A 20,974-nucleotide genomic window follows, 5' to 3' on the forward strand; every position below is an offset into this window, starting at 1 on the left:
ACATGGCGGGCCACATGTGGCCCGCGGGCCTTGAGTTTGACACATGTGGGTTAGTAAGTGACGGTAGCCTTCAGACCTGAGCCAGGCCGCCATCTGAACTGAGCTTGAAACTCACATTCCCTATTTATTCTGCTTCCAAAAGACAGATGCCCCAACTAATGGTGGAACTTAATTCAAATTATTAATTGGGTTAATCCCAAAATATATTGACAAAATAAGCAACATTTTCAATTCAAGCACACGTTTTGTTTCTAAATTATTGAGTAAAGAGATATATAAGCTCAACAGCAAATATATTTGTTGTTTGGTGCAAAGGTACTCAGCTTTGAAGTGTTTCCAGATCCACTGATCATTCATGTAACTTTTTTGAGAAAATGCTTTGGAAATGTGGACGCTGACATTAGCTTTGGGGACATCTGCGTTACTGCAGCATGTTTAGCATTGAGATACTATTTGCTACACAACTTGCACACAACAGTAGTTTTTTTTCCAGTGTCCTATCAGATAATGTTTTTTAAGCAAAAACTCTGGCTGGAACCTTTGTATATTTAAAAATATGATTAATTGTGTTAACATTTCTAACATGTCCAAATCTACATGATTAAATAATCGAAATAAAAATGTTCTAGTCCCTGCCACAGTCCCAAGATGTTCAAAGACTCACAATCTGGCCTATAACTAATAACTTTAATTATTAAAATTGCCTGATCTAGCTTTGATAAAGACTCTGTTGGAACATTAGGGAGCAATTTGCTGCCAGAAAGACCTGATGAGAACATGTGTGTGTATTTGTACCAGTTGACATGATGGCAGGTACCCCAAAGTAAGAAAAAGCTCCGTTCTCAAACTTCAGCGCTTCTTTACCAAACTCCACCTCAACTCGGCCCTGGAAAACAAAACACCCCAGTAACACGCATGTTGACATCACAAACACCTGTGCAGGTGAAGAGTAAGATTACAGCCGGTACCTGCAGAACCAGGATGAAGTAGTCGACCGGTTTGTTGCGGTGGAAGAGGAAGTGGTCCTGAGCTCGTTTGTTCTTCTCGTCGAATTTGAGTTCCTGGACCACACTGGGGTGCTTGATGAGCCTCAGCAGGATCTTCTCTGAGATGTGCGCAGGTTTAAAGGGCTCCACCTCTAACAAAGGAGGAGCTTCAGTAACATGGCACAGTCTACCAATGTCTCAACATTGTAGTTTCAAAAGTAAAGAGATTATCAATGTTCTATTTTTTAAAATAAACCAGTAAAGATGTGCAATATTCATTTTTAGTCTCTTTTCTATAAGACATGTGTCAAACTCAAGGCCCGAGGGCCAAAACTGGCCCGCCGTAGCTTTTTATGCGGCCCTCTAGACTCATAAATAGAACCGTCAAAATAACAGTGTGCTTATGTGCTAATGCATAATTGTGAGTTTATTGCAGATTTTTCTCAAAAATCCCATCCCAACAGTATCATACTGCCACCACCGTGTTTCTCCATTGGCATAGTGTGTTCTTTGAACAATGGTTTCCTACGATACCTGTGGAGAGGAAGCGATGTGTTGCCAGGAGCAGCTGGGGGGAAATCTTGACTTTCATTTCATTTTCCGACAGTTTGAAGATGGAAAAGTCCTGCCGCTTCCTCTCATGGTGGGAAACCCGCCGCTTTGTCCGGTTATCAGCTGAGGCATAAACCAACACACACAACATGAGTGTAAAATCATCTCCTCAGAATCCCATGCTAACTTCTCAAACAGTACAACCAAGCGTGCATGCGTGTGTGTGTGCGCGTACATACTGTAGAGATCCGTCTCATCAAGAATCTCCGACTTGATGATTTCCTCAATCACGTCCTCCAAGGTGATGATGCCCATCACCTCGTAGAACGGGTCGCCCTCGCCCTCGTTGTTCACGCGCTGCACGATGGCGAGGTGAGACTTTCCTGTAATCACAACAAATAACTTTCACCCAAATAATCACAGCTGGGAAGGAACTACTAGTTACATTTACTTGAGTAGCTTTTTTTTTTCTTTTTATGTACTTTTAGGAATATTTCTACTATGCTGTAATTTTTACTTTTTCTTCAGTAATTTTATTATGAAGTATTTCTACTCTTGAATAAAATTTCTGGATTTTTTACCTACTGAAAGAAAAACAAGCATGTTTTAACGTGAAATTCACCAGACACAGACCTGCAGTTTTTGTTAAAGTTTTATAAGTTTTTTTATTGAAAGAAACTGATTTGGTAAAAAAAAAAAAAAAAGCCTAATCTTATATTTTTTGTTATTTATATGAATTATTGTCATTTTGTTCTTTAAAACACCAAAATTTCCACATAATTTTATATTTTGGTCCATCTGGTGATGTCATTTTTACATATTGAGACTTTTTACCAAAAGCAGATTTAATAAAAGTTCAATCTAAACTTGCACACTTGCATTATTCCTCCTAATTAAAGAAACACGCAATATAATTCTTCCTAATTGTTGTTTATGTACTTTTGTTGTGCATTAAATACAGTAAAGTTTATCTATTAAAATCAAGCATCCAAGCATTTTAACTGAAAGTTGGCTGGAAGGAAAAACTCTTGTTCACAAAAAATAAGAATAACAGTAATCTTGAAGGAACCAACTTGTGTAGTGAAAAATAATCAGTGAGAAAAATATTGGAGTCTTATGCAAAACAAAAACGTAAGATGAGTAACACATTATGAGGAACACAACAAATAATAAAAAACATCATGGTGTATTTAATTTGAGTTTATTATTGAATATATTTGTACAATAACTGAGCAGCAATGCTCTCCTCTGCCGAACGCCTTCAAACCAAAACTTCTGACGTGCAGAGTGAGAGTTGAATTATGCAAAAACTAACGGAGAATATTAAACGAGCAAAGAGACGAGACAGCATGAAGGGCATGAAGTGAAAATGAAGCAAACTGAATATTTTATGAGGTTCTCTGTTCCAGGACAAACAGCAGAGGGCGAATGGTTCAGAAAAGACATTTCAAAAAGTTCAGAGTCACAAATGACATAAAAAGAACAGATCTTTAGGCTAAATTGACTATTACTTTTTAAAATCAGTTTAATTGATGGCTGCATTCTGACTTGGATTAAATATTCCTCATCCAGGATGTGTTTGTCTAATTCACGCTGAAGCTGCTCGTCTCCATACCAGCACTTTGCTGCAGTTGTTGTTCACAGCAAGGGGGGCTGTTACTTGGCAACCTGCAGTGTGTGATTCACACTGCTTAGCATTCAGGCCAAATATTCGCTCTCCTGGTTCTGCAGGCTTCTGGCTGCAGCTCTGCACTACTGTGAAACGCAGCCACAGCCGTGCTGAGGATCCTAATTTCATCCACATGAACGGCATTTCAACTTCTGGTCACTGAATGGATGGCATTGTGTCCCAGTGCCTCCAGAGTAATTAGATTTCTGCACTGTAAAACATTTGAAAGTGGCTTAACTTGAAAATGAAAGTCCACCTGCCGCCTGGAAAATGAAAATAAAGTCACAAGAAAATTGTTTTGGTTTTTACTCAGAAATTAAAGTTCATAAAGTTGATTTAACAACAAGAGACAAGTTGTCTAAACATTGTTTTTTAAGTTCATTAATCTTAACTTGTGAGTTTTAACTTAATGCTGCAATTTAATCCAAATCATTATTTAATAATATTCAAGAAAAAATCTGTCCTCACCTGGTTAAATAACCACATTTCTCTATTATTTTACTCATAATATCAAGTTAAAATAACTTATTTTACTTTAGAATAATTTAAATTCTTGTTTCAAGTTGCAATTTCTGATCTGATGATGAATTTTGTTAGACATCACAATGAATTCAGCTCAGAAACATTTAGTGTGAACAGGACTTTATCCTCAGGCTTTAAAATAAACATTTTCCTTAATAAAACACCAGAGTCGGATCAATGTGACGCACTTCCATCTCAGGATACAGAAACATGCCGCTAAGCATTCTGGGAAATAGTTCCCACTCCTGTCTTTTGATGAAGTTTAGACTAAATAATTGTGAGAACAAGACCACTGAAGGAGCTTTCTGTCATTTTTTTCCTTCTGCTTCTGCAGGATTCTCATGGTAAAGAGAAAAACTGGCTGCATTTTTCTGCTGCAGAGCCAGGAAGCGTTCCTGCAGAGAGGAGAGCAGAGGGCAAAAGAGATAATCCTCCATGTAGATTATCTCATCCAGGTCATCTACACGCAGAAAGCCTGATTACTTTTAAAAGGAACAATTGTGATTATGTGGCTGGTTCAATATTTATTCAACTTCTGGAGCTCCTAAAACAATCACTGCATGTTTAGCAGATTGGCAAAGTATCTGCTTTGCTAAACTAAACAAAAATACTAATAATCTGATGATGTTTCCTGTAGACAGAATCTGCCTCCTCCGTTTACTGCTGTCCTCACCACAAACCCAACAGACAGAAAAGTGCTGAGTCTGCAGCATCCATGGACGAGGCGGTGGAGAGCAGGGAGCTCCGTGATTGGCTGGAGCGGACCCCACCCTCAGAAACAGCCTGACTGAGACCGCAGAGCCTCTGCAAACTGGGCATGACTCTTCGTTTTGGTGCAGGGCGGGCTGTGCCTGCTCAGGCTGCAGGTTCTCACACTTTCTGAAGCAAGAGGCCGGCTCGGTTCACGCCAACACGCACGCAGCTTTCTGTTTTACTAAAATATCCACTTAATCTGAGGAAGATTCTGGATTTCAGGAATCACATCGACCTCCAAACGTCGCCTGGTCGCAGCATTATGCAATCAAGTGACTCATTTGTTTGGGACAGAATGCTGAGCTAAATGTTTTCTGGGGTATTTTTAGGATATGTCACAGTGTTGCCATGGCAACAAATGATGTGCATGCACTGCAAAAAAAAAAAATCTTAGCATGTTGGTGGAGTTTCTAGTGCAAAATATCTTGCAAATATAAGACAAACTAACTTAGAAAGCAACTTTTCAGCAACATGAAGAGGTGTGTTTGCAGTAAATAATTCTTCATATTGATGAAAAAGTTTTAGTTCTGTTGGCAGATAATTTCACAGGGAAAAAAACACCCACAATTACAAATCAAAAATCTGAAGTTAGTTGGGCTACTTTACCTCACAAAATCATTCCCGCACTTTACAAGAAAAGAAGTTAATACAAATGTTCTGATATTTTTTACCAAAGTTACATTAAAACTACAGGGTAGGCCATGAGTTTCCATACTTAGGAGAATGTAAAATGTACATTTCTTTTATATTTCAGACACCCAAGAAGGAGAAATTATACTGATGGCTGGATCAGGAAGCAGTCAAACGGTTGCACGAAACTTTAACAGAAAACAAGCATCACACACGACACAATGGCAAAACTTATTTGCAAGTTTCAGAAAATTGGAAATGTTGCAGATCAACCATGAAATGGTCCAAGATGTGCAGCGATTACACAGAGTCCCACAAAAATAAAAAAGGGCTGTCCAATATAAAATGTTTATTTTTTTCTACGTATGGAAACTTATAGCAAACCCTGCAACAAAACCTAAAAAGCAAATCCAAAGATTCACCAGAACCTTGCCTCGCAAAAATATTCCCACCCTTTAAACTCAGAGATATTAGAAAATAACTACTTTAAAAAATGTTGTTTATGAATAAGTGCACTGCAAAAACACAAAATCTTACCACGTTTTTTTCTGTCTACACTGTAAGAAAAAACCTAATTTACGTATTTTACTGTAAATTAGAGACGGTTTTTGTGTGTAGTTTCTAGTACTTGAATTAAGACAAAACTAACTTATAAGTAACTTTTCAACAAGATGTAGGAGCTTGTTTTAAGTCAATTTCACTTATGACTTATATTTTACTTAAACTGAAATAAAATAATAATAATCTACCAATGGAAGTATGACTTTTTCATTAGTATTAAGGAATCATTGACTGTACAAGTTCCTATATCTTGCTGAAAAGTTATTTGGAAGTTAGTTTTGTCTTATTTCAAGTAAAAAACTTGACTGCAGATTTAATGTTTTTACCGTGTGTTGGTGGAGGTTTTAGTTTAATCCTAGTTGACCGAAGAGGCTCCTCACCTTTTTTAAACTCCTCCAGCATCGCGTCCAGCTTGGTGTCGTTGAAGACGCAGTGCAGCGGGTGTTTGTAGAACTGCGTTATGGTTTTCAGCGGAGTGCAGTCGTCCGGGTCCACGAAGGCCAAGTCCTTGACAAACAGGATGTCCACTATGTTGGACCTCTCGTTCTCGAACACCGGTATCCTGGTGTAGCCGCTCTCCATGATCTCCGACATGGTGTTGAAATCCAGCACCACGTCCGACGCCAGCATGAAGCAGTCGCTCAGCGGCGTCAGGACGTCCTCAACCGTCTTGGTGCGCAGCTCCAGCGCGCCCTGGATGATGTTCAGCTCCTCTTTCACCAGGTCGTGGTACGGGTCTGTGACGCGCAGCATCTCCAGGAGCTTCTCTCTGGTGTAGAAGTTGGAGATCTCCTGGTTGAGAATGAGGTCCAGCAGTTTGCTGATGGGGTAGGAAATGGGGAAGGAGAGCACCATCAACAGCCGCGTCACCCAGATGGTTTTGGACGCGATGGCCAGGCCGTGACGCGATGCCACGGAGTGAGGAAGAATCTCCCCGATGAAGAAGATGCCAAAGGCGCAAATGACGGTGGAGAGCCAGGTCATGCCCAGGATCTGGCACATCCACACCGCCAAGGACGCGTTGATGATCGCGTTGCCCAGCAGCAGCGTGCACAGGACGTAGTTCCCATGCCGACGCACAGATTCAATCTTCCGCGCGTAGTTCTGCTCCTTGTCGGTGCCGCTGTTCTGCAGGACTTGTAGCTCCACCGGATCGAGCGCCAGCAGGCTGAGGTTCAGTCCGCTGAAAAGAGCCGATAAGCCGAGCAGCAGGACGGAGACCAGGACCTGCAGCCAGAGCTCCGGGACAGCAGAGCGCTCTGTCACCGCGACCCAGAAGTCTCTTGTCCGGTAGTGTTCCCACTTGGATCCGTCGAAGGCGCACATGGAGTAATACTTAATCTTCTCCCCTCTTCGCAAGTCTTTGGCCAGCAGCTCGACCAGCACAGAGTTCTGACTGGAAGCAGACTTGAAGGAACCTAAAACCTCGATGTCGGACGTCCTGGCGTTCTTGTCCATGCACATGTTCCTCTTGGGGTGGACCTGTCCCTCTCTGCCGGGACTCGGCTCCTCGATGAAGGCGATCCAGGGCGCGGCATTGTTGGCGCGGGTCCCCGCGGTGCGGTTGAGCTTCTGCGGGGAGGTGGAGTAGTACACCCGCAGCATGAAGCGGGTTCCCTCCGTGGCTTTCAGCACCCCGTCGTCCACGGACAGCTCCGCTCCGGTCTCCTCCGGACGGAAGCCGAGCAGGCAGAGAGCCGGGGTGGGCATCAGCCAGCAGAGGCCGAGCAGGAGCCATAGGCAGCGGGGCGGAGAGAGCGGAGCCCCGCGGGACTGCGGGGACCTGAGGCAGCACCGCGCAGCCTCATCCTCCGCAGCCATGATGCGGTGTGATGAACTGGCTCAGTCCGGGGATCCGGAGTCACGTGGTGCCGCCCGGTTCCGGTCCATGTGGGAAAAGGAGGGACAATCAGCGGTCCGTTTTAACGGTGCTGATTCCGGCGATGCAACGCAGCGGAGGAGATGCGCCATCAGCGCCATTACGTCACTTTCTAATAATAGGCGCGAGCTCAGGAGTTGACATTTTGCTCTTTTCAAAATCTCTGCGCCGTTTTATGATGACAACCTGCAGGAAAACGGCGGATTAAACAGCAACACTCTACAGCTGTCAGGGAGGAACAGCTGTTGCTCCTTGGATAGTTTACCGGAAACGAGACTTTCCGGTAAACGGAAAGTTTTCACGGCTTTCCGTAGTGGGATCATTTAGTGATAATTTCTGCTGTGTTGGGGATTTAAATTCTTTTGAGACACCTTTAATTATTTTATCAGACTAAAACTGCTACAATTACCTTTCTTTGTTAGAAATGTCCATCTTAATAATTAATATTGTATAAATATCCTCTCAACATGAAAGTATTTTTTGAGTTTTAACTGTACTCACGATCTGATTCAACAACAAAAGCGTTGGAACAATCACAGAGACAGTAACTGCAGATGTTTGAAGTCAGCCATCTTGTTTTCAGAGATTTAAAAGCTCAGAGTAACAGTATTTTAGAGGAGTTCCCATATTTACACGGCATGACGGATCTGTCTTCCTTTGCACTGCAAACTGAACACGAGTTATTTTCTGGCCACAGAGTAAAGAACTTTACAAAATTTGACTTAAAATAGACAGAAAGAGTAAAAGGAAGAAAGAAAATAGTAACTTGTATTGTTTTATGGGAATGCATATAGGTAACTTTGTTTGGGTTAAAATGAAAACATATTTCTTTATGTAAACTGGACTTATTGGTTTTACAAGGTGTCTTGAAATTGAATGTGTTGTTAATGTTCTCTATTTAATTAGAATTTGTGTCCGCATGAGGGCGCTGTTTAGATGTTTCTCTGGGAAAGTTGATTGTCTTTTATTTTTTCAGGTTTAGTTATGCAGAAACGCATCTAAAAGGTTCAGGACTCTGTCCTGCTTCATGGGTCCCAACAAAACCTTCACACTATTTAACCACATCAAACATCAAATCATTTCCTTTCAGCCTTTAAAAGGACAGTGAGACGATGAGGACCCTGGTTAAAAATTGTTACTCTTTAACAAACTTAAATGTATCTGTGCAGATATCAGATAATTTAACCTTCAGAAGAAATGGAGCATTGTTTCAATAAAGCAGAATGAAGCAATATTCTCCTTTCATTTTGTGTTTCTATGCACAGTTTTGTCTCCTTCGTTTCAGTGTTACCTGAATTTTTATTTTATTTTATTTTATTTTTATTAAGGACCAAAAGTTAAGATCTTTCTTCTCTAAGCAACTGGGACCGCCATCCCTGAACATAAACTTACAAAATGTATCAATCTGGATAAAATGGAGCGATGAACGCAGTGTGGTTGGAAATGAGTCTCTAAACAGATGAACAGAGGTCAGGTTTTATTCCTCATGAAATAATCAACTAATACGGTTTCAGATAGATTGATTTTATTACAGACTCAAAGTCCATATTACATAAGAGAACAATCAATGATAACAATAATAAAAAGAATAAAAACAGTTCTAAACATACCAATGTTTCCAGAACACAGATGTGTCTCTTACTGAACTATAATTACATTAGTCAACAATATGATTGTTTCTATTATTAGACTCGTTTAATGGGCAAATAAATTCATACATGACATTTCTTAAAATGAAGAGATGACACTATAGCAGATTACTTCATGAAAGTTATCTTTGTGTAGTAATTAGAAACATATTTGTTCAAACAAAAAAACTTAAGTGACAAAAGAAGAAAAAAATCTTCTGTAGCACTGGAGACCAATAACTGAGCCCTGAGGGACACCTGAACTGATGTAGTAAAAACACTATTTATTATTATTTATGATGATGATTGTTATTTATTGGTTAATCCTAATGTGGATCAGCTGGAAGAGCATCAGGTCAGCTGCTGCTAAGTTACAAACCCAACATGTTGGTGTTTTTACCCACAGCTGCTTCTTTCTCAGGCTTCAAACCTTTTTTTCTTTTTCTTGTTAAGTGATCAAATAGAAAAAAAAAGATGACTTGTGTTCATTGAAACCTTAGAGGTGCATAAAACTCTTTTGTTATTGAGAAAATTAATGGAAAAGAATAATTTGTTTCTCTTTCCAGCTTCTTATTATTCAATAAAAACAAGAAGCCAGTCTAAATGTGGATATGATGAGAGGAAGCTAATAAACTGCGTGTATTGAGTTCATGAGCAGAAATGGATAAATTACATCCATGGGAAAAGGGGAGCTGGCATGAGGTGAGAGCCACGGTGAACAATCAAGTTCCAACTGGCAAAAACGTCAGAAAACTGAGAAATCAACAGATTTTTAATGAACTAAATGCGTTTCAAAGTTTGTCCACACGGTGGCAGTAGCGCAAAGGCTGCCGGCGCTTCCCCAAGCAGACGCCAGGTTGTTTTTGCTCATTAAATGGGTCACCTGCACTAACAGAGTAATTAGGGGAGGATTTAATTTATATGTCATGTCGTAAATTAGCAATGGCCCAATTCTTCTGGCTGCCAATCAAAGTTCAGTTGGATGTTAGTGTTCCTGTCACTATTTTTATTCTTTCCACGTTTCTTTGTCTGCACGACGGGGAATCCATGAGTGGGAGATTTTCAAACACAGACTTTGAAAAATAGGTTGCTTTGTTTCTCAACTCAAAACGGGCACTTATTGTTTTCTGAAATATGAGTTTGCAGTGAAAAGATTAAAATGCAGAACATTTTCAGCATACAAATATAAAGTTTCTTGTATGAAGAAAACATTCGTTATCTTGTTTTTCTTTCTCAAAAATTTTATGTTTTTTTGTCATTAATTAAAAACCTAACCATAAAAATACAGGTATTCATTTTTACATTACAAGATTTTTTTTTATAGACATCAAAAAAATATTTCGAAAAGTCTTCACCTTTTTAATTTAGCTGAACTGACGATAAAAATAAATAAAAATGCCTCTTTGAACCTAGAAATGTGTAACTGCAGGCTAAAACTGTCAGTTTTGGTTCGTCCTCAAACCCACCAGTAGGGGGCGCTTTGTCCACGTGGGCGAGGCCAGACCTTTGTATTAATATGCAGAAATGTATAAAGTATTTGGCGGTAGTTTTAAGTAAGCGGGTTGCTTTTAGTGCAGAGGTCATCTCTGTCACATGACCTCAGCAGCGAAACGGCTCCAAAAGAAAGAAAAAAAATCGAGTGGCTTCTGGTCAATTTGAAAGCTGTTCAAACCTGAATCTGCTAATGTTTAAAGGACAGTTAGTGATTAACTGGGCTGGATAAGGATTGTTGGTTGCAGCAGCTGCACAGACAGCGAGCGGATCGAGCCGCTCTGCCCGCTTCAGCATGCTCTGTGTCCGGGTCTGGACACGCTGTGGTGTCCGGTACCGACCGTGGAGACGAAACGTGAGCCACAAGGCCGCCGCCAGGCTGGATCTCAGCGGCATTTACCCCCCAATTGCCACTCCGTTCACCGCCAAGGAGGACGTAGACTACCGGAAGCTGGAGGAGAACCTGCAGAAATATGACAAGATACCGTTTAAAGGTTGGAGCTCAGCTTCACACAGCTCAGACAAACCGAACCTTAATGCTTCAATGATGATCCTTCACATGTTAAACACTGGACCAGAAAGTCTGCATTAAATACATGTTGTTGCTGTTTTTAGTATTGCAATAAGTTTGGCTTGTTTTCTACCCTAAGTTTTAAAAAAATAAGACTAAGCTCTTGTCTGTCGCCCCCTACCGTTCTAGAGTTGGTACTACGTTTTTTTATTTATTTATGCATTTATTTCATGTAAAAACACGAAGATAAAACAATAACCCAGATACAGAAACATAACAAAACAAAACGATGCGAAGCAGAATGCCTTTTATTGTTGTTGTACAGAAACATAACGAAATTATCCAAATAACAAAGACAAACACTTCTTTTAAAATAATAAATAACTGTGTGCTATCCAGGTTCTCCATAAGTTACCAAAACTATCCCGTTATCCCAATGAGCAAGAATGGCTTCTGTTTTTTAATTCACAGCCACAAACTTAAATTTCAGGTGATACACCAACACAAATGCACATGCCTGGAAAGTGGAAGGATAATTATAGATGATTTTTGCTAAATTTTCACAAATAAAAACCTAAAACTTGTGGTGTTTGTTTGTATTCAGTTCCCTTTACTCAATACTTTTTAGTTTAAATATTTGAGGACTTTTCACCATCAGCTTTGCAAACCTAGAGACTGAAATCTTTCCTGACATTTTGCTTATTTTACTTTAGAATAACTTGAATTCTTGTTTCAACAAAATTTATGATCTGATAATGAATTTTATTAAATTACGCTCTAAGACATTTAGTGTGAACAGGACTTTATCCTCAAGCTTTAAAATAAACATTTTCCTTAATAAAACACCAGAGTCGGATCAATGTGACGCACTTCCATCTCAGGATACAGAAACATGCCGCTAAGCATTCTGGGAAATAGTTCCCACTCCTGTCTTTTTCTCCTTTCAGTTTTTTAAGTGCTAACCTGAAAACTCTAGTTTATTAAACTCTTTCAGGTTTGACAAAATTAATAAAAAGTTAACACAACTTACTGCTGTAAGTTTGTCTTCCACAAACTCACATTTAGGTTCAAAGTCTAAAAGTTTAAATTTATTTGACTTAAAGAGTAGAAGACAGTAGACACAACTAAATGTGGCTGAAATGCTTAGTAAAAAGCCATTGTGTGAGTCCCAGGTTAACGCTGAGAGTGTTTTTGCTGCTGCAGGTCTGGTGGTTCAAGGCTCCAACGGTGAGTATCCGTACCTGACGGAGGAGGAGCGGGTGGAGGTGGTGGCGGCGGTCAGACGGTCCCTGCCGCTGGGGAAGCTGCTGCTGGCCGGATCAGGCTGTGAATGTAGGTGGGACTCTGTTCACACATTTAATAGACATAAATACACACATTTACAACAAACACACACTTTTCAGATGCGTTAGATACAAAAAAAAGTTCAAAATATACATTTGATCAATTTGATAATTATTTACTTGGAATACTGAAGGATTTATGAAAAACTAATTTTAAAAATGTGACTGTTGACGTTAATCTCATTTTTAGTTCATGGTAATTGGCATTGCTGTGAGACTATGCGAAGCTTCAAGATGAAGTTTATTAGAGCAAAAATCAAAACTCAATGGAGTTTTTTATTATTTTGATCCCAAAATAATCCTCTGCCTCTAAAAGTGAAAAGGTTATGACGTTATCATGTGTGCTGGTTATTTGATTTTTAGCACTGTAAAGTTTTATTTCAGTGCCTTTAAACTGAGTTTCAATGCGTATTTAAGCCTGAAATGATCTGAAATGGTAACGCGTTCCTCCCTGTGTGTGCGGCACCGTCTGGGTAACGAATCTTATGTTACCTGTAACTGCGTGGCGGCTAATGTGCTGAGAGTAAGACAGGTGTAAATATGAATCATAAAATCGTATCAGGAATGGCAGAAATCTCTTTATTTAGCTGTGAGAACCAGGTCAGCTGCTTGAAAGGTCATTAAATGCAGAAATACACAAGTATTTTCTTCATTTGGATTCATTAAATATTATATTCTTTCTTTTTGCAGCTTTATTTCATATTTAGTCTGTTTTCATTTTGCTAATGTTGTTTATATGTTTGCATGACACAGAGTGGCTGAGTGAGGAAATATCACATTAACAATTCATTTTTATCAAATCGTAGCTTTCTGAATCAAACCATGACAGAATGCTTTGATCGTCCAGAATAATAATTAAAAACAATTAGATTTGTAAGGAGAAAACTGTTATAAGACATAAAAAGTAAACTCTCTGTGTTTTGAATAATTAGTACAGCTGCAAAGCTCAAAAATTAATGTTTGACTTTAATTAGAGAAAAGTTTAACTGCGAAGTAAAATCAATGAGTTTTTTTTACGTTTCTGTTCAGGTTTTCATTCCAAACTTTTCAACTTTTTAAAGATTTTTCCTCATTTTCAAACATATTACAGTTTAATTTAAGATTGAAACAAACAATTTTTAATGGTGAGGTCAATCTCATTAGGGAAAAAAACGTCTCAAAATGTAAGTTTAAGTTTTAAAATACTTTTCAGTTTTACCGCAGACGCGAATGTTTACATGAAACATGGGAATGTTTCATCCTTTGAAAAACAGCATAAACTCTTGATGAAAGTTTATTATTGGTTAAATCCAATATTTGGAGTCACAGAGGGTCAGTAAGAACAATTACAATAAGACGTATTTTACTCATTTTTAATCAGACATGTTTTTATTTAAAGCTTTAGTGTTTTAATTAAAAGGAAAGGAAATTGTGTGATTATAGAATCGCATGAGAGAAACACGGAGTTTAAATTAGATTGCAGTGACAAAGATTGAACAAGATTTTCATATTTTGACATTTCTGTGGTTCTAAACAGCTTTTTACACTTTTTTTTTTAAATCTTCATGATGCGTTTAAGATGCACATTAGATTTTGTTGTGCTTAAATAACTCAAAAAGGAATATATGAATATTTTTATTAGTAATTCAGCAATACCTAAAAGCATCATCTGGAATCAAAGACTCACCAATGGGAAACAATGAATAGTTTTTAGAGTCTTAAAATGTTTTCTCACCTTTAGCTCAAACTGATGAAATACAAATTTATTTCTTTAATTTGAAGGTAAACGCTAACTAAGCATTTATCTTTTTTTTCTGTTTTTGCCACACTTAAATGTTTCAGATCATCAAACACATTTTAATATCACACAAAGATAACTTGAGTAAATATAAGGTGCAGTTTTTACATGATTTTATTTAGGACACAAAGCCAGCCTGGCTCTATTAAGCATTAACTTGCCCCTAATCACTGGTTGTGCCATGCTTTGCAGCAGCAGCTTGAACTCTTATCAAGGTGTTAAAATAATTTTCACTCAGTTTTTTTGCATTGTTGTGGAGAAACTTTTGCCCCCTGCAGAGCTTTGGTTTTCGTTTTGTTTTTAGGCTTTTAGGAAACCTGCAAAATATGAATTTTGTTCTGCAAGGAACGTCGACCATCCATGAAAGACAATGAAGGCGTTTTCATGGCTTAGCTTTGTTTGAAGCCAGGCCTGTTGCTAGGTAACGGCCGGACTTCACTGGGGTTGCAAGGTAACCCAGTTCTTGCTGATTTGTGACGTTATATTCTGAAGGTTTTTGAACCTTATAGACTGATAACCCTTAAGCAACAACCAGAGTTGGATAGTAACTAGTTACACTTACTCAACTGCATTTATTTGAGTAAGTATATTTAAAAAAACTTTTAGGACATTTCTTTACTACACTGTGCTTTTTATTTTTACTTGAGTAAATTTTTTATGAAGTATTTCTGCTCTTACTTGAGTAAATTTTTTATGAAGTATTTCTGCTCTTACTTGAGTAAATTTTCTGGATTTTCTACCCACTGAATGAAAAACAAACACGTTTTAACCCAAAACTCACCAGACACAGACACACACCTGCAGTTTTTATTAAAGTTTAATAAGTTTATTAGTGAAAGAAACTGATTTGGAAATTTTTTTTCTTTTGTCTGATTTTGTTATTTTTTGTTACTTATATGAATTATTGTAATGTTTTACGTTAAAATACCAAAATATGCAAAACTTAACTTTCTGTTTTGTTCTGTCTGATTATTAAATTTTTAAATATTAATTAATAATTTGATCAATTACTCAGTAATTGAGTAGACTTTTCAACAAATTCTTTTTTACTCTTACTGGAGTCATTCTTGGACGGCTACTTTCTACTCTTACTTCAGTAAAAGTATGTCGTAGTAGTGCTACTCTTCAGTAAAAGTTTTTTGCACTCTGGCCACCTCTGCCACTGACTCTGTTGTTTTGTTTCTGTGTTTTTTCCGTCCAGCCACCAGAGCCACCGTCCAGCTCACAGCCAAGATGGCGGCAGCCGGCGCGGACGCCGTCCTCGTGGTGAACCCGTGCTTCTACAAGGGCAAGATGGACAGCCGCGCGCTCATTCATCACTTCACAAAGGTTAGCTGACAGGTTCACTGCAGAAACATAATCATGACTTCTGACATAAGATTGATTATTACCTCGTTGAGTAGAAGACAAGAAGTGAATATTATGCCTCTGTAAGTTTGCCGGAAGGAGGAAATTTGGGTGAATGCAGGATATCAGTGAGTAAAGGTAAAATTTTGTTGGCCAGATGAGATGGAGAGATAATTAGAATTTAATTAAATTATTAAATATTAAGTGATTAGACTAAATTTTAAGCATTACATAAAAAATAGACATGTTAAAGGTGACTTATTATGCTTTCTTGAACAGGTTTGGATAGATCAAAATATGTTCATTACATTTTTTCCACAAATCTGCTCAGTTCTGCCTACTTTGAGCTGTTTTAGGGCCTCCTGTCTCTTTAAAGTCAAATAAGCTCAACGTTTACACTCATGTGTAAAAATGACTGCAAGCAAATGTTCAATTCTACAACTGTACATCTTTGAAAAGTAGAAGTAGAGCCTCCTGCATAATAAGAAGGATGGAGGATGCGGTTTCTGGATGGCAATTCAACAATGAAACACTTGTCTTTTTCCAGTAGCCATTGTACAACACATACAGAGGTAAAACCTGCCGACCAAATGTGCTGGAGCTCAGCTGGGGTTGCTAGGTAACAGGCTGGGCTTCGCCGGGGTTGCTAGGTAACGCAGCGCCTGCTGATTTGTGACGTTACATTCCAATCATTTTTGAAAAGGGTCATCTTCTGAAAACCAATAAATGTGTTCATATTCCCAAAAAACAACTAGGCGTTTTCATTTTTTTTTTTTAAAGTGCTTTTGCTGTTTTTGGGAACAGTTGGGGCCCAAATAGAAGTATAAATGTGTACAAATTGTGAATTTTACATATTAGGTCGCCTTTAAGGGGTTTAATCTCTGCAGTTAATCCTAGTTCAGATACAAAATTATGTCAGAGTACACACTGCATTGAGATTTGAAGCTTGTGAGGATGTGTATTCTCAGACCGGTTGTCATAATGTTATGTCTGATCAGTGATTTGTCAGTCTAAGTCCAGCTGGTGGCGCTATAAAACCTTAAAATCCCCATAGAGCTTTTTAAAAATAAATGTGTGACCCTGAATATTACAGACATATTAAAAACTTTTGCAACAGAAACATTAAAAGCAAAACCGAGTTGATACATTTTAGCTTTTAAAACTTATTCAAGGCCTGAAATGCTTTCAGAAAATCAAACCTGCTGTCTGCTTTTATCAAAACTAACATTATGCATTAGGGTCAAAAGAGCTTTATTGGAAAAGTTAACCAAATGTTGACTAAGAGTGAAATAATGTTCAGAGATGGACTCAGAACAAGGTAAAGCTCTCAGGTTCAGACATGTCGTTCCTCCTCCGGCCTGCAGGTGGCAGACAGCAGCCCGGTGCCAGTGGTTCTGTACAGCGTCCCGGCCAACACGGGCCTGGACCTGCCGGTGGACGCCGTGGTGGAGCTGTCTCAGCACCCAAACATCCTGGGCCTCAAGGACAGCGGAGGAGACGTAAGCTCAGGACACTTTTTAGTTTAGTTTAGCTTTTCAGGGGGAAATTCTGGTCGTCTTTCGGTTTTTGTTGTTTTTTATTTTTTTTACATTTTATTTAATCTTTATTTTACCACGTAAGTTGATTGGAAACAAGTTCTCATTTTCAGGAAACATCAAAATGTCATTCAGCAGATGAACATCATAAAACACTCAAAGAAAACATTTTCATTCTGACTAAACTGCTGCTGCAGTTTGAGACTCGACCCAGTGAGCAACAATCAGTCCCTTCTGGACGTCACTACGTTGTGATCCATTAATGCAAATTTACTGTCATTCACACATTTTTTTGCATTTTTCATCATTGTGAGTTTCCCTCAAATCTGACCAATCACCGTAACGATTTGCATTTTTTCTGACCAATCACTGCAACCCGTCTGAATTTTGACCTGAATAGACCAGATTTCAACTTTAGCTCTAGAACAGTTTTAGAAAAAGGTTGCAACAGGTTTTTAAAAAACTGAGGCTCGAGAGACGTTTCCAAAGGAGCGTAAACCACATCGCAGCGTCAACAATAACTCAACAGTAACTCAACAATAACTCCTTAATTCTTAATTTCACATCTGTTTCTGATCCACGGGGTTTTGATTAGTTTTTATTTATCATAGTACATGGTTGATTTATCCTAAAATGTCCCCCAAATTTTTAAAGAGTCTTCTTCCTTTACCACAAAATACTGAACATATTTGCTTTAATTTGAAATCTAAAACAAATATGAAGAAGAGAGTCACCTGCTGAAGGTTTACTGTGTGTAAACACCCAGAACCGCGTGACGACTCGTTCAGTAAATCACAGTTTATCCTTGAAGTTCTTTGGTTTTGTTTACTATAAATTATCTTTCAATCCCAGTCAGTCATTTATTACTGAATTTGTAATCAGTTCGCAGCTGATTCACTTTGAATGTGTGTAAATAAATTTACAATTTTCCAAGTTGACTGTTAATGTTTGTTGAAAGTCCGTAGATGTTGTTGTCATGTCTGCATCATGTTCTGTTTTTCTTTTTTCTTTTTGAGTGAACGCACAGTATTTTAATTATCAGTTCAGCCTCCCAGAAACTGAAGTATCCCAGACTTTGTATAGGTTATTATTTTTTAAACTCAATAGCTGGCCGATGTTTTTTAAGACTGAATAAAAAGAAGCAGTTATGTGCAGATGAATGGACAGAGGTGCAGGGCCAACGAGGCTTTCAGTGAAGCTGAATGGAAAAAGTCATCACACTTGATCTTTACAGTGAGAATAACATTTATTCAACACACAAGGTCAAAATTTATCATCACTAACCTTTAATTTTGATCTTTCACCTGCAGTGACACTTTTTCTTCTGTTCTTTCGCTTATCCACTTAATTTCCAGATTTAAACAAAGTTAACGTCATAAAGCATCTTTTCCCTCTGAGTTTTTTTTAAACTACAAACTGAGGCTCTTATGTTACACAAAACAGGGACCCATGAAAGTTAACCAGTTTATTTCCCTTTATTGAAAAGAGAGCAAAATTAATGAACGAGAGATTTGATACTTAAAAGTCATTATATCAACACCGTCGACGTTAAACAGGTTTTATGCTGATATTGACTCTTTGCAACTACATCATTAAATCATTTAAGGCGCCAGGATGTGAAGTGAGGGACTGACATTGTTTCCCAAAGTTGTTTTTACCAGTTTATTCATGGCTTCTTCTTGTTCAAGTCGAGCTAATTTGTCTGTGAACGTTACACACCTGGTTGGGGCTCACAGACGGCGGTATTTCGAAACAGCTAGCTTAGAAACCGACCCGTACCGCCTCCCTCCTGACGTGTTGATCAAATTACCGACTTTGTCTGAATTCACACCACATGATTTATATCAGTCATAAACAATGTTTCCCTTTTACACCGGAGGAGCCTTAAAAAAGTACAGAAGACGAGATGCTGACCAGTTTTTTCCATACATGCTAGGCTACATGACGGTGCGGCACTGTTTCCATGGTTACCAACGTTTAGACACGTACCTTCTCCATTATGCGATATTTAATATCTTTCTAATCATACTTTCTTGTAAAGTATATGAACGTTAATCTGTAACGAATGAATATAATGTACAAATTTTACTTTTTGGGGGAATTACTGATTTAAATAAACTGTTTCATGATATTCTAATTTTTTGACCAGCAGCTGAACATCATCAGAATAATTAGCAACTCCTCGCCAATGTTCCCCTGTAAATTACTGATATCAATAAATTTGAAAATATGATGAAATGCAGAAGGATTCTTCATAAAATCAAGAAAATTATGGACAATCCTGACCATCCTGTCCATGAGAAAACAGAGCATCTTCAGTCAGAGGCTCCTTCAGATTCGCTGTAACACAGACCTCTACGGGAGATCTTTCCTGCCAACAGTCATCACTATCTACAATAACTCTTCTGAAGAATCTGAATCAGTGAGTTGCAACATTTAATTCACCTTTGGGATCAATAAAATGTTTTTAATTTGAAGCTACTGTGTGCAGTTTAGTGGAACAAATCAAACTTCCTTTGTTTGCTTAAAGAAGTATATTCAAAATATTGTTTACATCATATTATCCTTGCATTTTAACAAGTAAATTCAGAGTCTTTTTATTATCAAATATTTCCCCACTACCAAAAGAAATTCACTGCTTTGACATGGTTCAAATATAAAACAGCTTGTTTAAAATGGAAGCAGGAAGAAATGGCAACAAGTGGGCATGGACTCGGGAACTAACTGGTCAAGGACCAAACAGACGGGTTTGAATCGTCTTCCTGTTCAAAAACGAGCAATTTGCTGTTGTGTTTATGAAAAGACGGACTGATTGTCAGCAGCTTCTTCACGTCTGAAGGAGCCGTGGCGGCTGAAGAGCCTGAAACCAAAGTGCCTCCAGCTCTCCGGTGCTGCCTGATTGCAGGGTTGCGTGCCGGAAGGAGGAAGAACGCCTTGCTCTCGTCAGGCTCTTCATAGCTTTTTGTCAGTGTGGGAAGTGTTTGCAAGAAGTTGCAAATGGGTTCCTGGTTTGGGAAATGACATGTTTGTGAACTTGCTGTGAGACGGCAGAGTGGCGCTGCCCACATACAGAGCAGGACGGTTCAGCGTGACGAAGAACAACAGAGACGGGCAGCGAGCAGTTACATTTACTCTGCTGCATTCACCTGAGTAAGGTTTTTTAAAAAATAAGTACTTTTAGGAGTATTTTTACTATGCTGTACTTTCTACTTTTACTTCAGTAATTTTATGATTAAGTATTTCTACTCTTACTTGAGTAAAATTTCTGGATTTTCTGCCCTCTGAATGAAAAATAAACATGTTTAATGCTCTGTAGTAAAGCTTTAGGACATACTGAACTGTTGCTTTTTCTGTTTTTCGCTTCTGCTGCAGACGTGGGTGAATGAACCCAAGGTCTGCAAACTCCACAGAACGTTATTCTAAGAAAACATAATACAAAATAAACCTCTATTCTCCTTCAAGACAATCAAAACTCTCACTGAAGTAATCACAACGATTTTATTTGTTGCTTCGTTTTTATCTTTTGAGCATGTGTTCCTGGAAAAAAAGGTAGAAATGGCAATGAGCAGAAAATACTTGCAATGAATTTAAGGTTTTTTTTCTGTGAAATGACCAAAACCCTCATGTATTCTTTCCAACAGAAATTATTTTTGAATTCGCTTTACCTTCAACTCTAAACAGTGTTCATACCACTCAGCTAACCTTAAAATACCTGGGTAACACTTTACTTGAAGGGGGGTGAATAAGACTGACATGACACTTTCATAAACATGTCATAACACCTGTCATG

General features: G+C 38.5%; 2 protein-coding genes and 2 long non-coding RNA genes across 5 annotated transcripts in view; 2 read left to right on the forward strand and 2 right to left on the reverse strand.

The window, feature by feature from the left end:
• The window catches only part of LOC106948742 (metal transporter CNNM1-like), a 24,808-nt gene extending 16,021 nt beyond the window's left edge, over positions 1-8,787 (reverse strand). The window contains exons 1-5 of the mRNA XM_015034582.1: positions 6,054-8,787; positions 1,778-1,921; positions 1,521-1,661; positions 969-1,138; positions 796-886 (exon numbers count right to left, since the gene is read on the reverse strand). Of these exons, the coding sequence (XP_014890068.1) occupies positions 796-886; positions 969-1,138; positions 1,521-1,661; positions 1,778-1,921; positions 6,054-7,494 (1,987 nt within the window). The 5' untranslated portion in view covers positions 7,495-8,787. The remainder of the gene's footprint in view (positions 1-795; positions 887-968; positions 1,139-1,520; positions 1,662-1,777; positions 1,922-6,053) is intronic.
• LOC106948751 (uncharacterized) lies at positions 3,940-4,881 on the forward strand. Its single transcript, XR_001425243.1, has 2 exons — positions 3,940-4,184; positions 4,371-4,881. It is a non-coding gene; the product is annotated as an uncharacterized LOC106948751 (long non-coding RNA).
• Positions 8,788-10,524: 1,737 nt separating the features above from the next.
• The window catches only part of hoga1 (4-hydroxy-2-oxoglutarate aldolase 1), a 22,073-nt gene continuing 11,623 nt past the window's right edge, over positions 10,525-20,974 (forward strand). The window contains exons 1-4 of one of the 2 annotated variants that reach the window (XM_015034585.1): positions 10,534-11,165; positions 12,386-12,514; positions 15,504-15,631; positions 17,014-17,148. In XM_015034585.1, the coding sequence (XP_014890071.1) occupies positions 10,967-11,165; positions 12,386-12,514; positions 15,504-15,631; positions 17,014-17,148 (591 nt within the window). In that variant the 5' untranslated portion in view covers positions 10,534-10,966. Of the gene's footprint in view, positions 11,166-12,385; positions 12,515-15,503; positions 15,632-17,013; positions 17,149-20,974 lie in introns of both variants that reach the window. The other variant, XM_015034586.1, reaches the window with a different exon arrangement.
• Positions 15,293-20,974, reverse strand: part of LOC106948750 (uncharacterized) — a 21,730-nt gene continuing 16,048 nt past the window's right edge. The window contains exon 3 of the long non-coding RNA XR_001425242.1: positions 15,293-15,387. This is a non-coding gene — a long non-coding RNA (uncharacterized LOC106948750). The remainder of the gene's footprint in view (positions 15,388-20,974) is intronic.

This window comes from Poecilia latipinna, unplaced genomic scaffold (genome assembly GCF_001443285.1).
Source record: "Poecilia latipinna isolate Pla-1442-1.1 unplaced genomic scaffold, P_latipinna-1.0 Scaffold305, whole genome shotgun sequence".
NCBI classification, from domain to species: Eukaryota; Metazoa; Chordata; class Actinopteri; order Cyprinodontiformes; family Poeciliidae; genus Poecilia; species Poecilia latipinna.